This window comes from Neoarius graeffei, chromosome 17 (genome assembly GCF_027579695.1).
Source record: "Neoarius graeffei isolate fNeoGra1 chromosome 17, fNeoGra1.pri, whole genome shotgun sequence".
Classification (NCBI taxonomy): Eukaryota; Metazoa; Chordata; class Actinopteri; order Siluriformes; family Ariidae; genus Neoarius; species Neoarius graeffei.
Genome location: NC_083585.1, coordinates 26,374,614 through 26,391,411, shown reverse-complemented (window position 1 = coordinate 26,391,411; position 16,798 = coordinate 26,374,614). Strand labels below are relative to the sequence as shown.

Genomic DNA, 16,798 nt, shown 5'->3' with positions numbered 1-16,798 from the left:
ACTAACACGCTTCTTTTCCATTGGAGTTCTGATCAGCTGGTGCACAACCCACTGCTGGTTGCCAGTCCTCGCTTACGAAAATTCCACAGATTCAGACCGCAAAGTCACCTTTTTATAGAGAGATCTGGCAACCTCATCTCGCGACTGAATCTGAATACCAATGGAACAGTTTCCAGCGCGCTCGGGGGGGAATAACCATGGGCGGATCTACCGGGGTGGCATATGCCACTCTAAAAGAAAACCTTGCCACCCCTGCTGCTACCCCAGTTGGCAGCGACGAATTCAAAGAAAAATTACGGCCAATTTGACATTTACGTGCGCGAATTTCCAATGTCCGACTGTGGCGAATGCAGCACGAGATAACGCCAGAGATTGGTTGTTTTGGAAAATTGAGAGGCGCGAAGCGAGGGAGCCAGGAGTCGCGAGGAAAGGAGACACGGGAGGAAAGGGGTAAAAGCTGATTAACTATCTATCAAAAAATGAAATTATAATGAATGAACAGTGCTAGCATAGTTGCGATGCTGATTTTGAGAGGATAAAAATCAGGTTGGAGAAGGTTATTTAGCTAACTATACATGTAAGGCAAAAAAAAAAGTGTGTTTCCGGTAACCCGACCGATCGAGAATTTCCGCGTCGAAATTGCCGACCGTAAAGTTTTTATTACAAATTTCCCTCGATATTTTAGTGTAAGTGGCGTTAGTTTGTCATAATTTTTTGTTTCAACGCATTCAAGTTGTGAAAGAAACGATAAAAAGTAAAATGTTTCGCCACTTCTATCAGCCCTCCTGGCTGTAATGCAAATTGCTTCCTCTTCAGTATACAAGTGCACTTCCATGGCAGGGAAAAACACTACATTTTGCCGCCTATGTAGTCCCCTATTTATACAAATAGGAGTCATTCAGGATTCAGCCATGTTTTTGCTCCGTGTTTTTGCTCGACCCAAGTTCTACAGTAGGCTAGGCGAGGCCGTCTGCTTTTAATGGAAGTAGCCTAGCCTAGGACGTTAAACCATATTTTCACGTTATTTCTTGATAAGGTGTTTTCACATTATCACATGAAAATATCATAACGTGATAATTTCGTATCATGAAATTACGTGATGTTATTACATGATAAATATATTGTAAAAACGTGATAACTCTGTTAACAATATCTTTTCACGTAATTACTTGAGTCTAAGCCAATTTTTTTTTTGAGTGTGGCAGCAATACGCTTCCGCAGATCATAACTCGAACTCTTGCGATATTTTTTTTATTCATTTAAAGATTTAAAACACTTATTTTATTATGATGTGTGGTATAAAGGATTCTGTGCCAAAATACTATTTTGTAAGATGTTTACTTGTGTTAATTTTTTCGAACAAAATAAAACAAATTAAGAAAAAAAATTTCCTACCTACCGACCTTATTTTAGTATTTCATGTTACCTGAAACACACTTTTTTTTTTTTTGGCCTAATGTTAGCTAGGTCTGACATTAGTTTTGTGTAAAGTCGGCCACAAAAGTTAATATTGATTCACCGTCTGTCAAGGAAAACATTGCTATTGGCTGAAGCTTATGATTCAAATATTGAGGATCTTAAACATGAGTTACATCAGACGAGGAGAGTACTAGACAGAAAAAAGGGGGAACAGGAGAGTCCTACCACTCTCATGGAGTTCACTGTTTTTGGACCCATACCAAGATGATGATGTTGTTTTTTTTTTTTTTGAGTTGTTCAGGTTGTGTAAAATAGCGGTTGTCTTGCCTGTGAGCAGTGCATCCTGTGAACAAAGTTTTTCATCTCTCAGGCTCATAAAGACTTATTTGCGGTCGACTATGACAGAAAAGAGACTATCAAGTTTGGCTGTACTCAGCATTGAATCAAAGCGCACAAAAGCATTAGATCTTGATAAATTTGTGAAGCGTTTTGCTGAGCAACATGGAAATCGCCGTATTCAGCTGTTGTAGGCATGACAAGTTCATGTTATGCTCACTGGTGAGCCTTTACAAAGCGTGAGGAAAAAAAACTATAAAATGTGACACTGGTGTAAATGGTTTAAATCATGCTGAACTTGAAGCAGTGTTGTTATTGTTGTTTTTTAGTGTCTGTTCTTTTGCATATACAGTATAAAACTGTCCAGAAACGGTATAGACCTCATCTGAGAATGTGTGTTCTTCGTGAACAATAAAGGCATGAGATTAAGTTTATCTGTATGAGTTTGTAAATGGCAGTCTGTGCCCTTTTGTAGTGTGTACATACTATTTGTCGTCAAACTGTGATTAAATTCAGTATATATACATGTCTGTAATACGTTGCCACCCCTCAAAAATTCCTGCCCCCCTCTTGCCACCCCATAAATATTTTTCTAGATCCGCCCCTGATTTCACATAGGTGATGTCTTTAAGAAAATTGACAGACAGGGATTGGCCAGGTGTGTCCTCTGGGGTAGGTCTGTTAGATAGCACAGGCAGTAATATATACCTTTTTGTAAATAGCCCACTGTGTTGTACACAGGGGTGAAAATTAACTTCACAAAATATCAAACTTTACCGGCCACTGACAAATAAATGGTACAATTTACCGGCCACTCAACAGTAACTTATTAAGACATGTTTATGGAAAGTTATTTTGTACTGTATTAAATTCAAGATGTCACTGGTTGCAATTTTTTTTGTAACGTAGACTACGAAATGTACTTTTGCGCGCGTGCCGTGTCCCCGTGCATCCTTCTCACCTTTTTCACCCCTGACCAGTTTGCATGCCTGCAATTTCAGCCAAATTAAGGTGTATACATGGCATTTTGAACTTCGATTTCAGTCGAGCAACGGCAGAAATTCGATTCTCTCTATGTGCATGTAAACGCACTGACTGTTCAGTCTTTTCCGATGCTTTGAACAAATCTGTTCTCTTTATGTTCATGGAAATTATTTTGTTTTCCGTGTCTCCGATCTGTTATGGTTTCTTTCGGTTGATTTGTTTCTGTAGTGCCATTGCATCGCTCTGTAAAGCGGCCTTGGATTGGTGAAAGGCGCTGTATAAATTAAACCTGTTGTTAGTAAAGTAAGTAGGAGTGAATTAAGTTGTAGGAAAGTAGTGGTAAACTAATAGTAGTAAATCACCTTGAGGTAAACTAGTAGTAAATGAACTTGTAGTAAACTAACTAGTACTAAATTAACTAGTTAGTTTACTAGTAAAGTTGTAGGAAGGTAGTGGTAAACTAAAAGTAGTAAATTATCTTGAGGTAAACTAGTCATAAAGTAAATTGCATAGCTGCCAACTACTACGAATAAATCGTATTTATTACGATTTGTCGTTTTGATTACGAAAATATGAATTTACTACAATAAAATACGATTTTGCCAATTTTCGTGGGTCATTTTCAAAGTCTATCACCGGTGGGATTCGTATTTGATAAAACACCGCTTCGTTCCAAGCGGCAAATACTACGCGTTTCAAGCTTTTGTTATGAAGATGTAGCGTAGTACTAATCTCTAAAGAAAGCATGGCTAAGGGGAAGGGCCAGCGCTTCAAGGACTCATACCAAGAGGAGTTTCCCTTCATTTCTAAGTCAAGTAAGGGCGATCACTACGCGTTTTGTGCTCCATGTTGGCGAGACGTTTCTATCAGTCATGGCGGGCGTTCTGATATCGTAACACGTGAAAACCTCCCTTCACAAGGAAAGCACGGACAATATTTCAAAGACTGCAAAACTAACGAAATGGGTGGCCACTTGGAATGAACTGTCAACAATCCGGGCCGAATGTTTGTTCACGTCTTTTTTCATTGAACACAACATTCCCCTAGCCGTTGCTAGTCATGTTGGGCCCTTGCTCAGAAAAGCATTTCCGAATGGTGTTGGATATTGCCAAGTTTATGTGGTGCAATAACATCAACTGTTGACTGAGTAAGCTCTCGTCTATTTCTCTAATGTGTACTTTGTCAAAAGTTATATGTGCCGATTGCATTGTTTGAAGTTTTTGCCTGATTCACTGACTATTTTCATACATTGTTGAAAAGAACTTTGCAAATTAATGTAAGATGATAGTTTAGTTTGTAGAATAAATTTTGTAAAACTATTTTGTTTTAGTGTGATTTTTCAGGGTAGTTTTGCTAGAAAGCTTTGGCGGCGGGGGGGCAAAGCCCCCCCACCCCCCCACCAAGACTCAGTACCCAACCTTGTATTATTATTTACAATTTCGGAATGTTGGCAGCTATGAAATTGTAGTAAACTCGCTAGTAGAAAATTACTTTGTAAACTAGTATTAAATTAATTTGTACTAAACAACTAGTAGTAAAGTAACTTGTAGTAAACTATTAAATCATTTTGTAGTAAATTAACTAGTAAATGTACTAATAAAGTTGCAGCAAAGTAGTGTTAATAAGAGTAGCAAATTACCTTGAGGTAAACTAGTAGTAAAGTAACTTGTCGTAATTTAGTAGTAAACTCGCTAGTAGAAAATTACCTTGTAGTAAACTAGTAGTAGTAGTAAAGTAACTTGTAGTAGTAAACCTAACTAGTAGTAAATTAATTTGTAGTAAACTACTAGTAGTAAATTAACTTGTAGTAAATCTACTAGTAAAGTTGCAGGAAAGTAGAATTATAGTCAAAGTAAATTAGTCGTAAACTCAGTAGTAGAAAATTATCTTGTAAACTAGTAGCAAATAAATGTGTACTAAATTAGTAGTAATAAAGTAACTTGTAATAAATTAGTAGTAAACTAACTAGTAGAGTTAATTTGTGGTAAACTACTGGTAGTAAAGTAACTTGTAGTAAACTCACTAGTGTTGTGTGTTTTTTTTTTTTAATCCAAATGAGAGTCGGTGCTTACCCGTCTGTGTTCTCGCTTCTTGAAGGTCGACCTCGTGGCCGATTGTTTCGAAATAATCTGACTTTCAGTTGTTTGTTCAGTTCTCTGTTCATTCGCTTCTTCCACGTAAGGGCGAGATGGCAAGAATATCCAGTTTAGAAATAAGACGGCTGCTACACTCGTTCTCCATACTGAGCAGGGTTCTCCACGGATTGAAAATATAGGGGGGTGGGGGTCAATCGGATGACCTTGAAACAAATTTGCATAAATTTACATATGTCATTTGCATAAAATTTGCCAGGTTATATCCTCACGGTTTTATAGGCAATATCACACTTGCCGCACCAACTTTGAACTTTTTGTTTTTATCCTTTATTTCTCTGCCGACAATAACAATCAGTTATCTCGAACTTGGTGTCGATTCACACATGTTATTATAAAGGCGTGTTATCTCCCGGCGCAAGAACAATGTGTCAAAAACGCCGAAGTGTGAAACGCTTTTCTTAGACTATAATCGTCAGACTGACTAAACTAATTGCTGGTAAATGAGTTTCACACTCGGGTGTTGTTGCGTTGTCGGTACTCCAACAGAGAAAGGCTATCTGTCACAAAGAAAACAAAGGGACGTCTCTTCCTTTTGTAAAGGGGCGGCAGAAATTAAACGGGGGCGGGAATCACAGAAAGGGGGGCGGCCCGCACCTCTAAAACCCCTCGTGGAGAACCCTGCTGAGTACTCCACCATTACTGCTCGGCTCAGGCGATTGCTAACACCCAGGACAGAAGGGGATGTCACCGGTTTTAGCAACAATCTCGGGGAGGTCACTGCCTGAGTGATATGTTCCGTCCCGTTCCATCCCAGATTTTGCCAACAGCCCTCGGCTCACGCTCCAGGAGAACTGGTGCAACTGAATTTTTCTGTTTTTTTAAAAAAAAGAGAAAATAAATACTTTTCTTTTTCTTGTAGTTTTCTTTAATTGTTGGTACTGCACCCTCTTTCAATACGGGCTTATAGCCAACGCTCCTCAACAGGTCAGAGGTGTCGTACGAGTCTTCAGTAAAACGTGCAGAGCAGAGGAGAGGCCACTTCATAGCCGCCCAATGTGCCCGTGAACTTCTCGCAAAACGCGTCCAAATCTTTGCAGTTTGAACATTCTTGGGCCATGAATGCAATGTAAATCCACCTTCTGTCATGTTGCTGCACCCGCCAGCAACACATCTATGTGGCATGCCGATAAATTAACTCAAAATGGAGGCTCGGAGTTGCAGTCAGCTCTGTGTTTTAGTATAGCGGAAATGGCGATGAGACCGATAGACTTCCTGCTGTGACATTACAGATCTCAAGGTCATTCACTCAGACCGCTACCTGTATAAATCACTTTAATCGTAAAAATTACTATATTAGATTTATTGTTAACGCTTAAAATTAATGCTCAGTATTGCAGGTTTCCACTATTACAGTTTCACCCCCACCAGAGACAAAAAAACCCAATAAAACAAGAATCCAAAGGGGTTTGAAGACCATGTGAAATCTTCCACTCAAAATCAGGAACTGTGTTTTACTGAGGAAAAAAAAGACACTGGAGGGGCGGCACGGTGGTGTAGTGGTTAGCGCTGTCGCCTCACAGCAAGAAGGTCCGGGTTCGAGCCCCGTGGTTGGTGAGGGCCTTTCTGTGCGGAGTTTGCATGTTCTCCCCGTGTCCGCGTGGGTTTCCTCCGGGTGCTCCGGTTTCCCCCACAGTCCAAAGACATGCAGGTTAGGTTAACTGGTGACTCTAAATTGAGCGTAGGTGTGAATGTGAGTGTGAATGGTTGTGTGTGTCTGTGTGTCAGCCCTGTGATGACCTGGCGACTTGTCCAGGGTGTACCCCGCCTCTCGCCCGTAGTCAGCTGGGATAGGCTCCAGCTCGCCTGCGACCCTGTAGAACAGGATAAAGCGGCTAGAGATGATGAGATGAAAAAGACACTGGAGTCAGTGATAAATCCAGAAGTTTGGAATCGATATCTTTATTCATAATGAATCTCTCCGAATACAGGATTTGACTTCATATTTTTCCGATTTAAAAAAGGAGCATCTGTCAAACCGAACGCTGAAGAGCTTTTTTTCTCTAAATGGCGTTTGTCTTGTTCAGTTCATCTGAAGGTTGTGCAAGCTTTGCACTCAACTGTAGCAGGATGTTTTTCATCTTCAGTTTTTGGTTTACTTTATGGATGGGCTGAGTGCCATGTTTCTAAAATGACTTAAACAACATTATTTCAGCATAAAAGAAAGATGAAGCTACTCGTAGATGTACTGACCTGAAAGGCTTTACGACACAACATCAGAATTACAATGAGGCGAGTCACAGACCTCTCAGAAAACAAAGAAAATGTGCAGATTTTTGCTAATTTTCAGTCACACCTGCAGTCGGGGGAAACGCTGCCTTGAGGCAGGAAGGGCCCCGTTTATCGGGAGGAGGCGTGTATTAAATTAAATAATGTAAACGCCCATGAATGATATCTCAATCAGGCATTAACTGTTTTTTGAGAAGAATTTCATGATGTAGAGAAGTACCAAACGTTCAACTCGACGTCAGCATCGGCCTTGCGAGGTTCCAGTAGATGACAGTGTGCGTAGCTCAGAAATTTGTGTGGGGCTCAAAACTTTTCATAGATGCGTAGGATATGTTTTGGTCCAAAATCATTGGCGTACTTTTCTACAGTACTGCAAATTGGCCTAGTGATTAGCGTGTCCATCTCTTGACCAGGAGATCGCGAGTTCTATTTGCGGTTGGGTCATACTACACAGGGTTTTTTCTAGAAAAATTTAGTATGAGGGTGCTCACCATGGCGAGGGAGCGAAGCGGGGGGGGGGGAGATGGTGCCAGTTGTCCGTCCGTCCCCCCCCCCGCCGTGCAAAGCCTTTGAAAAATGCTCCAATGGGACATTCTGAGGCTATCTGAGAGGGAAATTGTAACAAATTGTCTGTCAACATTGAAAAAGAAAGAAGTAATCTTCTTCTGCCCCGGACAGTCTTTGGCTTTCTTCCGCTTCGTGCCGCGGGACGACATCTTTAAATGCCCAAGTGTCAACAAAAACAACTCGCGAACTACTTCTGTCAAAAGCTCCCGCGCCGGTGGGTAAAAGGTCATTCAGTCTCGAGAAATCTTGCTCTACAAGTCAGCTGACCTTGTATGTAACCCATGTCAAATCTCGCGAGAGCAGCCGCGACAAGTAAACAACTAAACAACATGGCGCCTCAGTCTGTTAAACGCCAATTCGGATTGTTTTTGCACCGTCTGGCGGTGTATCTACTATAATTGGAATATTTTTGGAGCAATTATAACGTATTTGATGATCAGACACATTGTCACGTAGTGTTGCTGGGATGTTTTCACGGAGTCGGTAAGGGGGCGCATGCTGAGAGTAAGAGGGCGCAGCGCCCCTGTTCCCCCGTTTAGACGAAAGCCTGCTACAGACGATCATAAAAACAGGAGCTACTGCCACATGATGAAGTACGCTGCAATACAGATGTGAGTAGGGAATCGAACTCTCACTGTTACCAGAGAACCAGCCCACTACTGTAACCCTAGCCACGTAATAGTAGGCGTATCAGACGCTTGCCGGCCGTGCTGTGAAAATTGCGCATGCAGACGCTCATCCAAGTTTCCAGATCTGTCATTGCTTACCTCTTGAATGTTTTCTATCGCGAATACGATCATTAAAAAGCTTATCTCTGCTTTCCAAAGAAATGTATCTGGTTAAGATCTGTTCAGTACTTTAGGCCTCGGTCACAACCGGCCGTACGTGCTCCTACGGCTGGTCTACGTGCAAAAAACACAAGAAACGCACGGAGGGCGCGCGTGTGATGTGCTGATTCTCGAGCCGTAGACCGGCCGCAGAGGGTCTTTGTCATGTCAAACAAACTCTACGGGCGCTTACGTTTTTTTCAGGTTGCAAGACAAACTTACGGCCAACGTGCGTCTTTCTCCACGAACAAAAAAAAACCGCAGCGATTTGGGAAACGCCAAAAATCGCACGGCCAAAAAATCGTACGTCTGGTTGTGACCTAGGCTTTAGGAGTAACAGCAGGTTGAAGTCGGTACAACAGAGTTCACTCTCTGCTCACGGGACGTCAGGAAACTGCCGGTGCTTTTTCTTTTTGAGTCACGGGAAAGCGGTCAGGCTCTCTCTCTCTCTCTCTCTCTCTCTCTCTTCTGATCGGTTTCTGACTGGATTACTTGTGAATATCAATCAGATAACTTTTATAGGGATGTTCTCTCGCTCTCACTGTTTCTGATGAAGGATTCAGCAAAATTTTCCGTCTGCTAGTTTTGATGTTCTGATTCACAGGAGACTTTGAAGTGAGTTTTCATAGCTTTACCTACTTATTTTTTCAAATCAAACTGATTCATGTAAATAAATAACTATTTTAGAATATAACTGGAGTTGTTTTGATGATAAATATTGAGATCTTAGAGGTCAGAATGAGATTTAAAAAAACGATAGTCAGAAACGCGAGTGTCAGTTTCACTTCAGTTAATAGGAATTGTTTATTGGATGTGGATCACACAGTTTTATCGAGGTTCGCCTTGAAAGCTGTGAATATTAATCGAAATACTAATTTATATTCTTTCATATAAACACTAGTAGGCCCTACTTTTGAGAAATACAAAGTCCTACAGAGCACAAAGAGGGGATTAGAAATAATCTTTTATTACTTGTTTTGATGGAGAACGGTAGATGTGAGACATTCAGTTCATTTCTGTACAGTTTGTAAAACCCGGACTGACACAAACATGTTATTTCTGGCCATAAGTGTTTGCTGTCATGCTCAGTGATGACAGTGGAGCTTATTTATATTTGTACTTGTTTGTAGCTATGTGAGGAAGTGCAGAAACTCGCACTGGCAGCTTCCACAGCGGCGTTCACCACGGCGGGAAACATCAAACCTACAGTGTGCAGGGTGGTCATCTACCTCCAGAGAGACATGTCGGGAGAGAGCTGCCTGCACCCGCTACGGCCCCAGGCCGACCCCATCCTCTCCATCTCTTCAACAGAATCCCCCAAGACGAAGAGTTGCAGCCAGCGTGGCATGGCCAGAAGCAAATACGTCCGCCTCAACGTGGGAGGAGCGCTCTACTATTCCACCGTGCAGGTGCTCACGCGACAGGACACCCTGCTCAAGTCCATGTTTAGCGGCAAGATGGAGGTCTTCACCGACAAGGAAGGTGAATGTTCTCGAACAATCCAGTGACTGTTTATTGATCAGATGTTCTTTTTATCATACCCCTGCTCTGAAGGAGCGTTCACCGCTGTCCGTCTGTGTCTCTGTCAGGGTTTTTTCTAGAAAAATTTAGTATGAGGGCGCTCACCATGGCGAGAGAGCAAAGAGGGGGGGATGGTGTCGGTTGTCCGTCCCCCCCTCCGCCGTGTGAAGCCTTTGAAAAATTGAGGCTCCAATGGGACATTCTGAGGCTATCTGAGAGGGAAATTGTAACAAATTGTCTGTCAACATTGAAAAAGAAAGAAGTAATCTTCTTCTGCCCCGGACGGTCTTTGGCTTTCTTCCGCTTCGTGCCGCGGGACGACATCTTTAAATGCCCAAGTGTCAACAAAAACAACTCGTGAACTACTTCTGTCAAAAGCTCCCGCGCCGGTGGGTGAAAGGTCATTCAGTCTCGAGAAATCTCGCTCTACAAGTCAGCTGATTTTGTATGTAACCCATGTCAAATCTCGCGAGAGCAGCCACGACAAGTAAACAACTAAACAACATGGCGCCTCAGTCTGGAAAACGCCAATTCGGATTGTTTTTGCACCGTCTGGCGGTGTATCTACTATGATTGGAATATTTTTGGAGCAATTATAACGTATTTGATGATCAGACACATTGTCACGTGGTGTTGCTGGGATGTTTTCACGGAGAAAAGATCATTTTGAGAAAGATTGTATGTTGTGCAGTAGCATATAAGTGCATGGCCTAAGTGTGACTTGGGGTTCAATCGGCATTTCGGTAAGGGGGCGCACGCCGAGAGGAAGGGGGCGCAGCGCCCCTGTTCCCCGGTTTAGACGAAAGCCTGTCTGTCCATCCAAAGCACCCTTTTTCTCAGCAACCACAAATCATAGCCACTTGGTACCAAACTTCAGCTTGGGGTTCTATACGGTGTGTACCGTTTTCAGGTCTGTCGCACATCAACTTCCTGTTTACTGACTGAATGTATTTACAAAACATATAGCGTGGATTTACAAAATTTTCATAACACTTTTTTTCTCAGCAACTATAAATCACAACTGGTTGAAATTTGGTGCCGAGCTTCAGCTTGGGGTTCTATACCGTGTGTACCGTTTTCAGGTCTGTTGCACATCGACTTCCTGTTTACCGGCTGAATGTATTTACGAAACATATAGCGTGGATTTACAAAATTTTCGTAATAATTTTCTCAGCAACTCCAAATCACAACTGCTTGATATTTGGTACCGAGCTTCAGCTTGGGGTTCTATACCGTGTATACCGTTTTCAGGTCTGTCGCACATTGACTTCCTGTTTACCGACTGAATGTATTTACGAAACACAGGGTGGATTTTGACGCTATTTCAAGAAGCAGAATGCTATTTCAAAATGACAGTTTACCAGGATGCTATTTGAAATCCCTGGGGAGAGACACGGCTCTTTACTTCCTTGTTTCAGGGTTAATTATTTGTTGAAGTCAACATTCATAATAAGTGTCCTATTCCTTCGATCGCTTGCGTTCTGATATTAGCGAGAGCGGGGGGATACGTAAGTGAGCAGGAGCTCACAGCTGATCTTTTTTTATGCTGTTGTATGTCACATATAATGATGTTTCAGTGTTCTGTTCCTATCAGGTTGGATTTTGATAGACCGCTGTGGGAAACACTTTGGTTCGATTCTCAGCTACTTGCGGGACGGAAGTGTAACTTTGCCCAAGAGCAGGCAGGGGGTCCTGGAGCTTTTCAACGAGGCCAAGTATTATCAGATCCAGGGGCTGGTGGACTTGTGTCAACGTACGCTTCAGGTGAGGAAGCCGTGTTCGTCCAGATAAGTCTTAAGGGCTGATTTATACTTGTGTTTGTGCATGAATTGACGAGCTTTTGTGCATAGACGTTCACATAACCGTCTGCCAGCGTGTGCACTGGGGGTAGTGTTACACTGAAATTTCTTGCACACCTTCAGATCTTCACACTAAAGCTTTTACTGTCTCTTTTGTCAGGTTTGTTATTTTGGGGATGTTTTCAAGAAGGAGTGTGTAAGTGCCTGCGACATTGCATCACTTCAAACCGCTCCGTATTGCCTGAGCAATAATTCTGGTTTGGGTCTCATCCTAAACCGATTGCACCCAGATTCACCTCCCGACTTAAGTAGACAGCATTTAAAGGAAATCATAGGCATGTAACGTTTCACCAATTCATGATTGGATTCGATTCACAATATCTGGTTCATGATTTGATTTTCCCATCATATTTTTTGAAAAAATATGAAATGAAAATTTTTATTACCAAATACATTTATTTTCCTGTTCTTTATCACTTTAAATATTCCTTTTGTTCAATAAAAAAAATCCTTTTGTTTCATTTTCTTAATAACCAACAATGATTTACCCATGTTTGTAAAGGTTTTCTTATAAAAAGTTTATGAATATTTATACCATCTTGAGTTGCTTCTCTTTTCTTTAGCTTTCAGCAGTCTGTAAAAAGAGAGCTCCGATTTCTTGTTAAATCTATTTGTACATTCAGTCACACAACAGCTCTTTTCCATTTTCGATCCATTTTTGTTGGTGCGTTTTCCGAGGCATTCGCTCTGTTTTACTTCTGCCTTTGGGTGAAGTCGCACATATTCCCGCTACTGTACGTTATTACTGCTTCTGCTGTCTAAACAATGCAGTTACAGTCAGGAAAAACTATGATGATGCAGAATGATAAGTGAATCATGATTACTTCATTAGTTTGAATCATCAAATTTGTATCACAATTTATCATCGCACTTTATCGTTACATGCCTAGGAAACGTAGTTGTAGACGTTTTGGAAACTGCACTTCTGTTCGTATGCAGGCTACACTTGGCTTATATGTTGTGTTTTGAGACATACGATTGCTTGCATCTGTATAAATCGGGCTTAAAGGTAAAATGTTTAAAAGTTATTTCATGAAATCGAATCGTACATGAGCTGATAGCTGATGAGGCGCGTAGCACTGCGTTGTCTATAAGCAGTGTACGATGAGTGAGTGGAATAACTGTTTTATTCTATCCACATTCACTGGATTTTGAGAAACGGAGCATTTTTATTTTTATTTTTTGCAAATTCGATAAATAAAAACTTGATACAAAACGACTGACAATCATTTCCACTTAGAATGTGAACAAACAGGCGAAATGACAGGAGCAGTTTGTGAAAAATGCAATAATAATAATTCCTGAAAAATACGTTCTTACCATCAAATACTTTTATTCCATATTTTGTTGCTTTTTTGTAGTTTTTGGGGTTTTGTTTTCAAGTTTTTATTTCGTTCTCGGTTGGTTCAGCAACACGCTCCGCCAGTTTGTTTTTCTCTACTCATGGTATATGAGCCGATATCCTAGTAGTAGAGTAACCAATCAGAGCACGCGATTGCTCATATCAAGTGAATGTTGATAGAATAATATCTCATTTCAGCGGCACCTGTCAAGGGGTGGGATCTCATATGTTAGACAGCAAGAGAACAGTCAGTTCTCAAAGTTGATGTGCTGGAAGCAGGAAAAATGGGCAAGCGTAAGGATCTGAGTGACTTTTGCCGCTTTTCCACTACAAACACGGCTGAGTCGGGCTGAGCCGTGCCGTGCTGAGTCGGGCTGAGCGGGGCTGTTGGAGTTGCATTTCGACTACAACCGCGCTGAACCGTGCTGGCTGGAAGTGGGTGGACACATTGGGTGGAGTTAGCGAAAGTGGGTGGACGTCAGGTGATGTCGTTAAGCAGCGCAAACAGTGACATCAGTGAGCTTTTAAGCAGTAGTCTCACGACCCGGAGAGTAAACAATAAACATGGAGGACATGGAGTCGTTAGTGTTGCTGGTCTTGGTGCTGTGGCTTGTTGTCACCGACAACGCCAACAGATACTGGCAAGAGCGTATAGATGAGGCGAGGCGCATAAGGCTTCAGAAATTCTCGTAATTCGTAATTCTTCTCCTTCCGGGTTTGCGGTGTTTACAGATCCCAGCGCGCTCGCGGGGCGTGTGTGGGCATGTGAGGACACTCCTCCTCACCAATCAGTGCACAGGGGACTGTCTGCTCACGCCCCCAGCCTCACTCGGCACGGCTTGGCTCGCTTCAGCCCCACTCCAAAACGGTGCGAGTTTTAGGGGCTAAGCAGGGCTGAAACGAGCTGAGTCGTGCTGGTTTTTGGTAGTCGAAACGCGAGCCGTGTCGGGCTGAAGCGAGCTGAAGTGAGCTGAAAAAGGGTAGTGGAAAAGGGCCATTTGACAAGGGTCAAATTGTGATGGTTAGATTTCTGGGTCTGAGCATCTCCAAAATGGTACATCTTGTGGGATGTTCCTGGTATGCAGTGGTTAGTAGCGACCAAAAGTGGTCCAAAGAAGGACAACCAGTAAACCAGTGACAGTCATGGGTGTTGAAGGCTCATTGAGTCGCATGGGGCACGAGGGCTAGAGCATATGGTCCAATCCCACAGAAGAGCTACTGTAGCACAAACTGCTGGAAAAGTTAATGCTGGTTAAAACAGAAAGGTGTCAGTAGGTAGCTCTTCTGTGGGATTGGACCATATGGGCGAGCCTTCATGCCCCATGTGAATCAATGAGCCTTTGACACCCATGACCCGGTCACTGGTTCACCAGTTGTCCTTCCTTGGACCACTTTTGGTCGCTACTAACCACTGCATACCAGGAACACCCCACAAGATGTACCATTTTGGAGATGATCAGACCCAGTCATCTAGCTATCACAATCTGGCCCTTGTCAAAGTCACTCAAATCCAGGGCTTTGAACCGGTTCAAGGAACGAAAACGAAAACCGGGAACTTTTTCTATTTCACATGGAACAGAAACGAAACCAGAAACTTTATTATTTTTTATGTTCCGGAACAGAAACGCTTATTAAAAATAATGGTAACCGGTTAATACTGGTTTTAATTTTGTTCCTCAAAGTTTCCGTAGCCTACAAATAAAAAAGTTATTCTTCTCCTGCGCAAGTTTCTATGACCCGCTGGGGTTCACTTCCTGTGTGACGTTCGCTGACTGAATGGAGAGAGCGGGAGGGTGGACTACTATCACGTCTCCACATCTTAAATAAGAGGTAAATATTGCAGTCTATCGTTATTCAAAAACGTCAATTTCAAACACGATATCAATATATTTGTCCACGTTAATGAGAGGCTCGCGAACATTAAATGACGTTAACCTCTGTTAGCCTATCAATGCATAGGGCCTGACTAGCCTTCGGTAACACACTAAACGAATTCTAATTTCATTTTTGGCACTTTTTCTGTTTGTGTAGATGGGAAGACATACTGAGAATCCAAATCGCCAACATTTGAAATAATAATTGTTTTGAATTATTTCTTGTCTTATTTAATGAAGGTTGTAATAGAATTAGCCTACATTTGGCTTAAGCTGGATGAGACAGAGACATAATTTTATAGCCATTTTTTAAACAGCTGACAGGGAACGTAATTAACTGTTCCGGGAACGAAATGTTTTTGTTCTAACCGGTTCGGGAACGTCTATTTAATGGTGGAACCCAAAACCGGAAACGTTAAAATTCTGTTTCTGTTCGGAACGAACCAATAGGAAAAAAATTCTGGTTCAAAGCCCTGCTCAAATCCTTACGCTTATCCATTTTTATCCCCCGCTGGCCGAAAGGCCTGAAGGGGGATTATTTTGCGGCGATGTCGTCCTTCCGTCCGTCCCGGGAAAGGGTGCTCACCACCTGAAATCAACTCCTCTCACAATTTTTGGAGGAATTTCATGAAACTTGGCAGGATTCTTTGTTATATGTCGGTAATACGGATACTGCGATTTTGTTCGATTCAGTCACATTTTGCCAGACTTACAGCTCTTGATTAGCAAAATTATAATTTGACAATTTCACGAGAGTGTTTTCTTTCTGAAATCAACTCCTCTCATAATTTGCGGAGGAATTTCATGAAACTTGGTAAAAGGCCTTGTTATATGTCGGTAATACGCATATTGTTTTGTTCAATTCGGTCGCATTTTACCAGAGTAACAACCTTGTACTTTGATGATTTCATGAAGGCGCGCTTGCCTTCTGACATCAACTCCTCTCACAATTTGTGGAGGAATTTCACAAAACTTGGCAAAAAGCCTTGTTACAGTATATGACGGTCATGTGCAGATTGCGATTTAATTTCATTTATGAAAATTTGACCAGAGTTTTGACCCTTGATTAAATAACTTGTACTTTTGACAATTTCATGAGGGTGTACGTTCTTCTGAAATCGACTCCTCTCACAATTTGTGGAGGGATTTCACCAAACTTGGCAGAAGGTTTTGTTACATGACGGTTATACGCATATTGAAATTGTTTAATTTGGGCAGATTTTACCAGAGTTCTGCCCTTGAATACTAACAAACTTGTACTTGGGTAATTTCATCAAGGTGTGCTCGCTTTCTGAAACCAACTTCCCTCACAATTTTAATCATCCGCTGGCCTGAAGGGGGATTATATGTCATGGCGATGTCCATGTGTCCGTCCCAGGAAGGGTGCTCACTTTCTGAAATCAACTCCTTTCACAAATGTTGGAGGAATTTTACAAAACTTGACCGGTTTCTTTGTTATATGTCGGTAATGCGCGTATTGCAATTTCGTTCAATTCAGTCGCGTTTTACCAAAGTTATGGGTGAGTTGCTAGCGGGGGATATTGTGCTCTCCGAGCACTCTTGTTCCTGCTTCCAACACATCAACTTCAAGAACTGACTGTTCTCTTGCTGCGTAATATATCCCACCCCTCGACAGGTGCCACTGTAATGAGATCTTCAATGTAATTCACTTCACCCGTAAGTGTTT

The 16,798-nt window shown here is 42.0% G+C and overlaps 1 protein-coding gene across 1 annotated transcript in view; it reads left to right on the top strand.

Annotated features, from left to right (window-relative positions):
- tnfaip1 (tumor necrosis factor, alpha-induced protein 1 (endothelial)) overlaps positions 1-16,798 on the top strand; it is a 41,117-nt gene that overhangs the window by 7,267 nt on the left and 17,052 nt on the right. Inside the window, exons 2-3 of the mRNA XM_060943909.1 lie at positions 9,646-9,997; positions 11,631-11,800. Coding sequence (XP_060799892.1) covers positions 9,757-9,997; positions 11,631-11,800 — 411 coding nt within the window. The 5' untranslated portion in view covers positions 9,646-9,756. The remainder of the gene's footprint in view (positions 1-9,645; positions 9,998-11,630; positions 11,801-16,798) is intronic.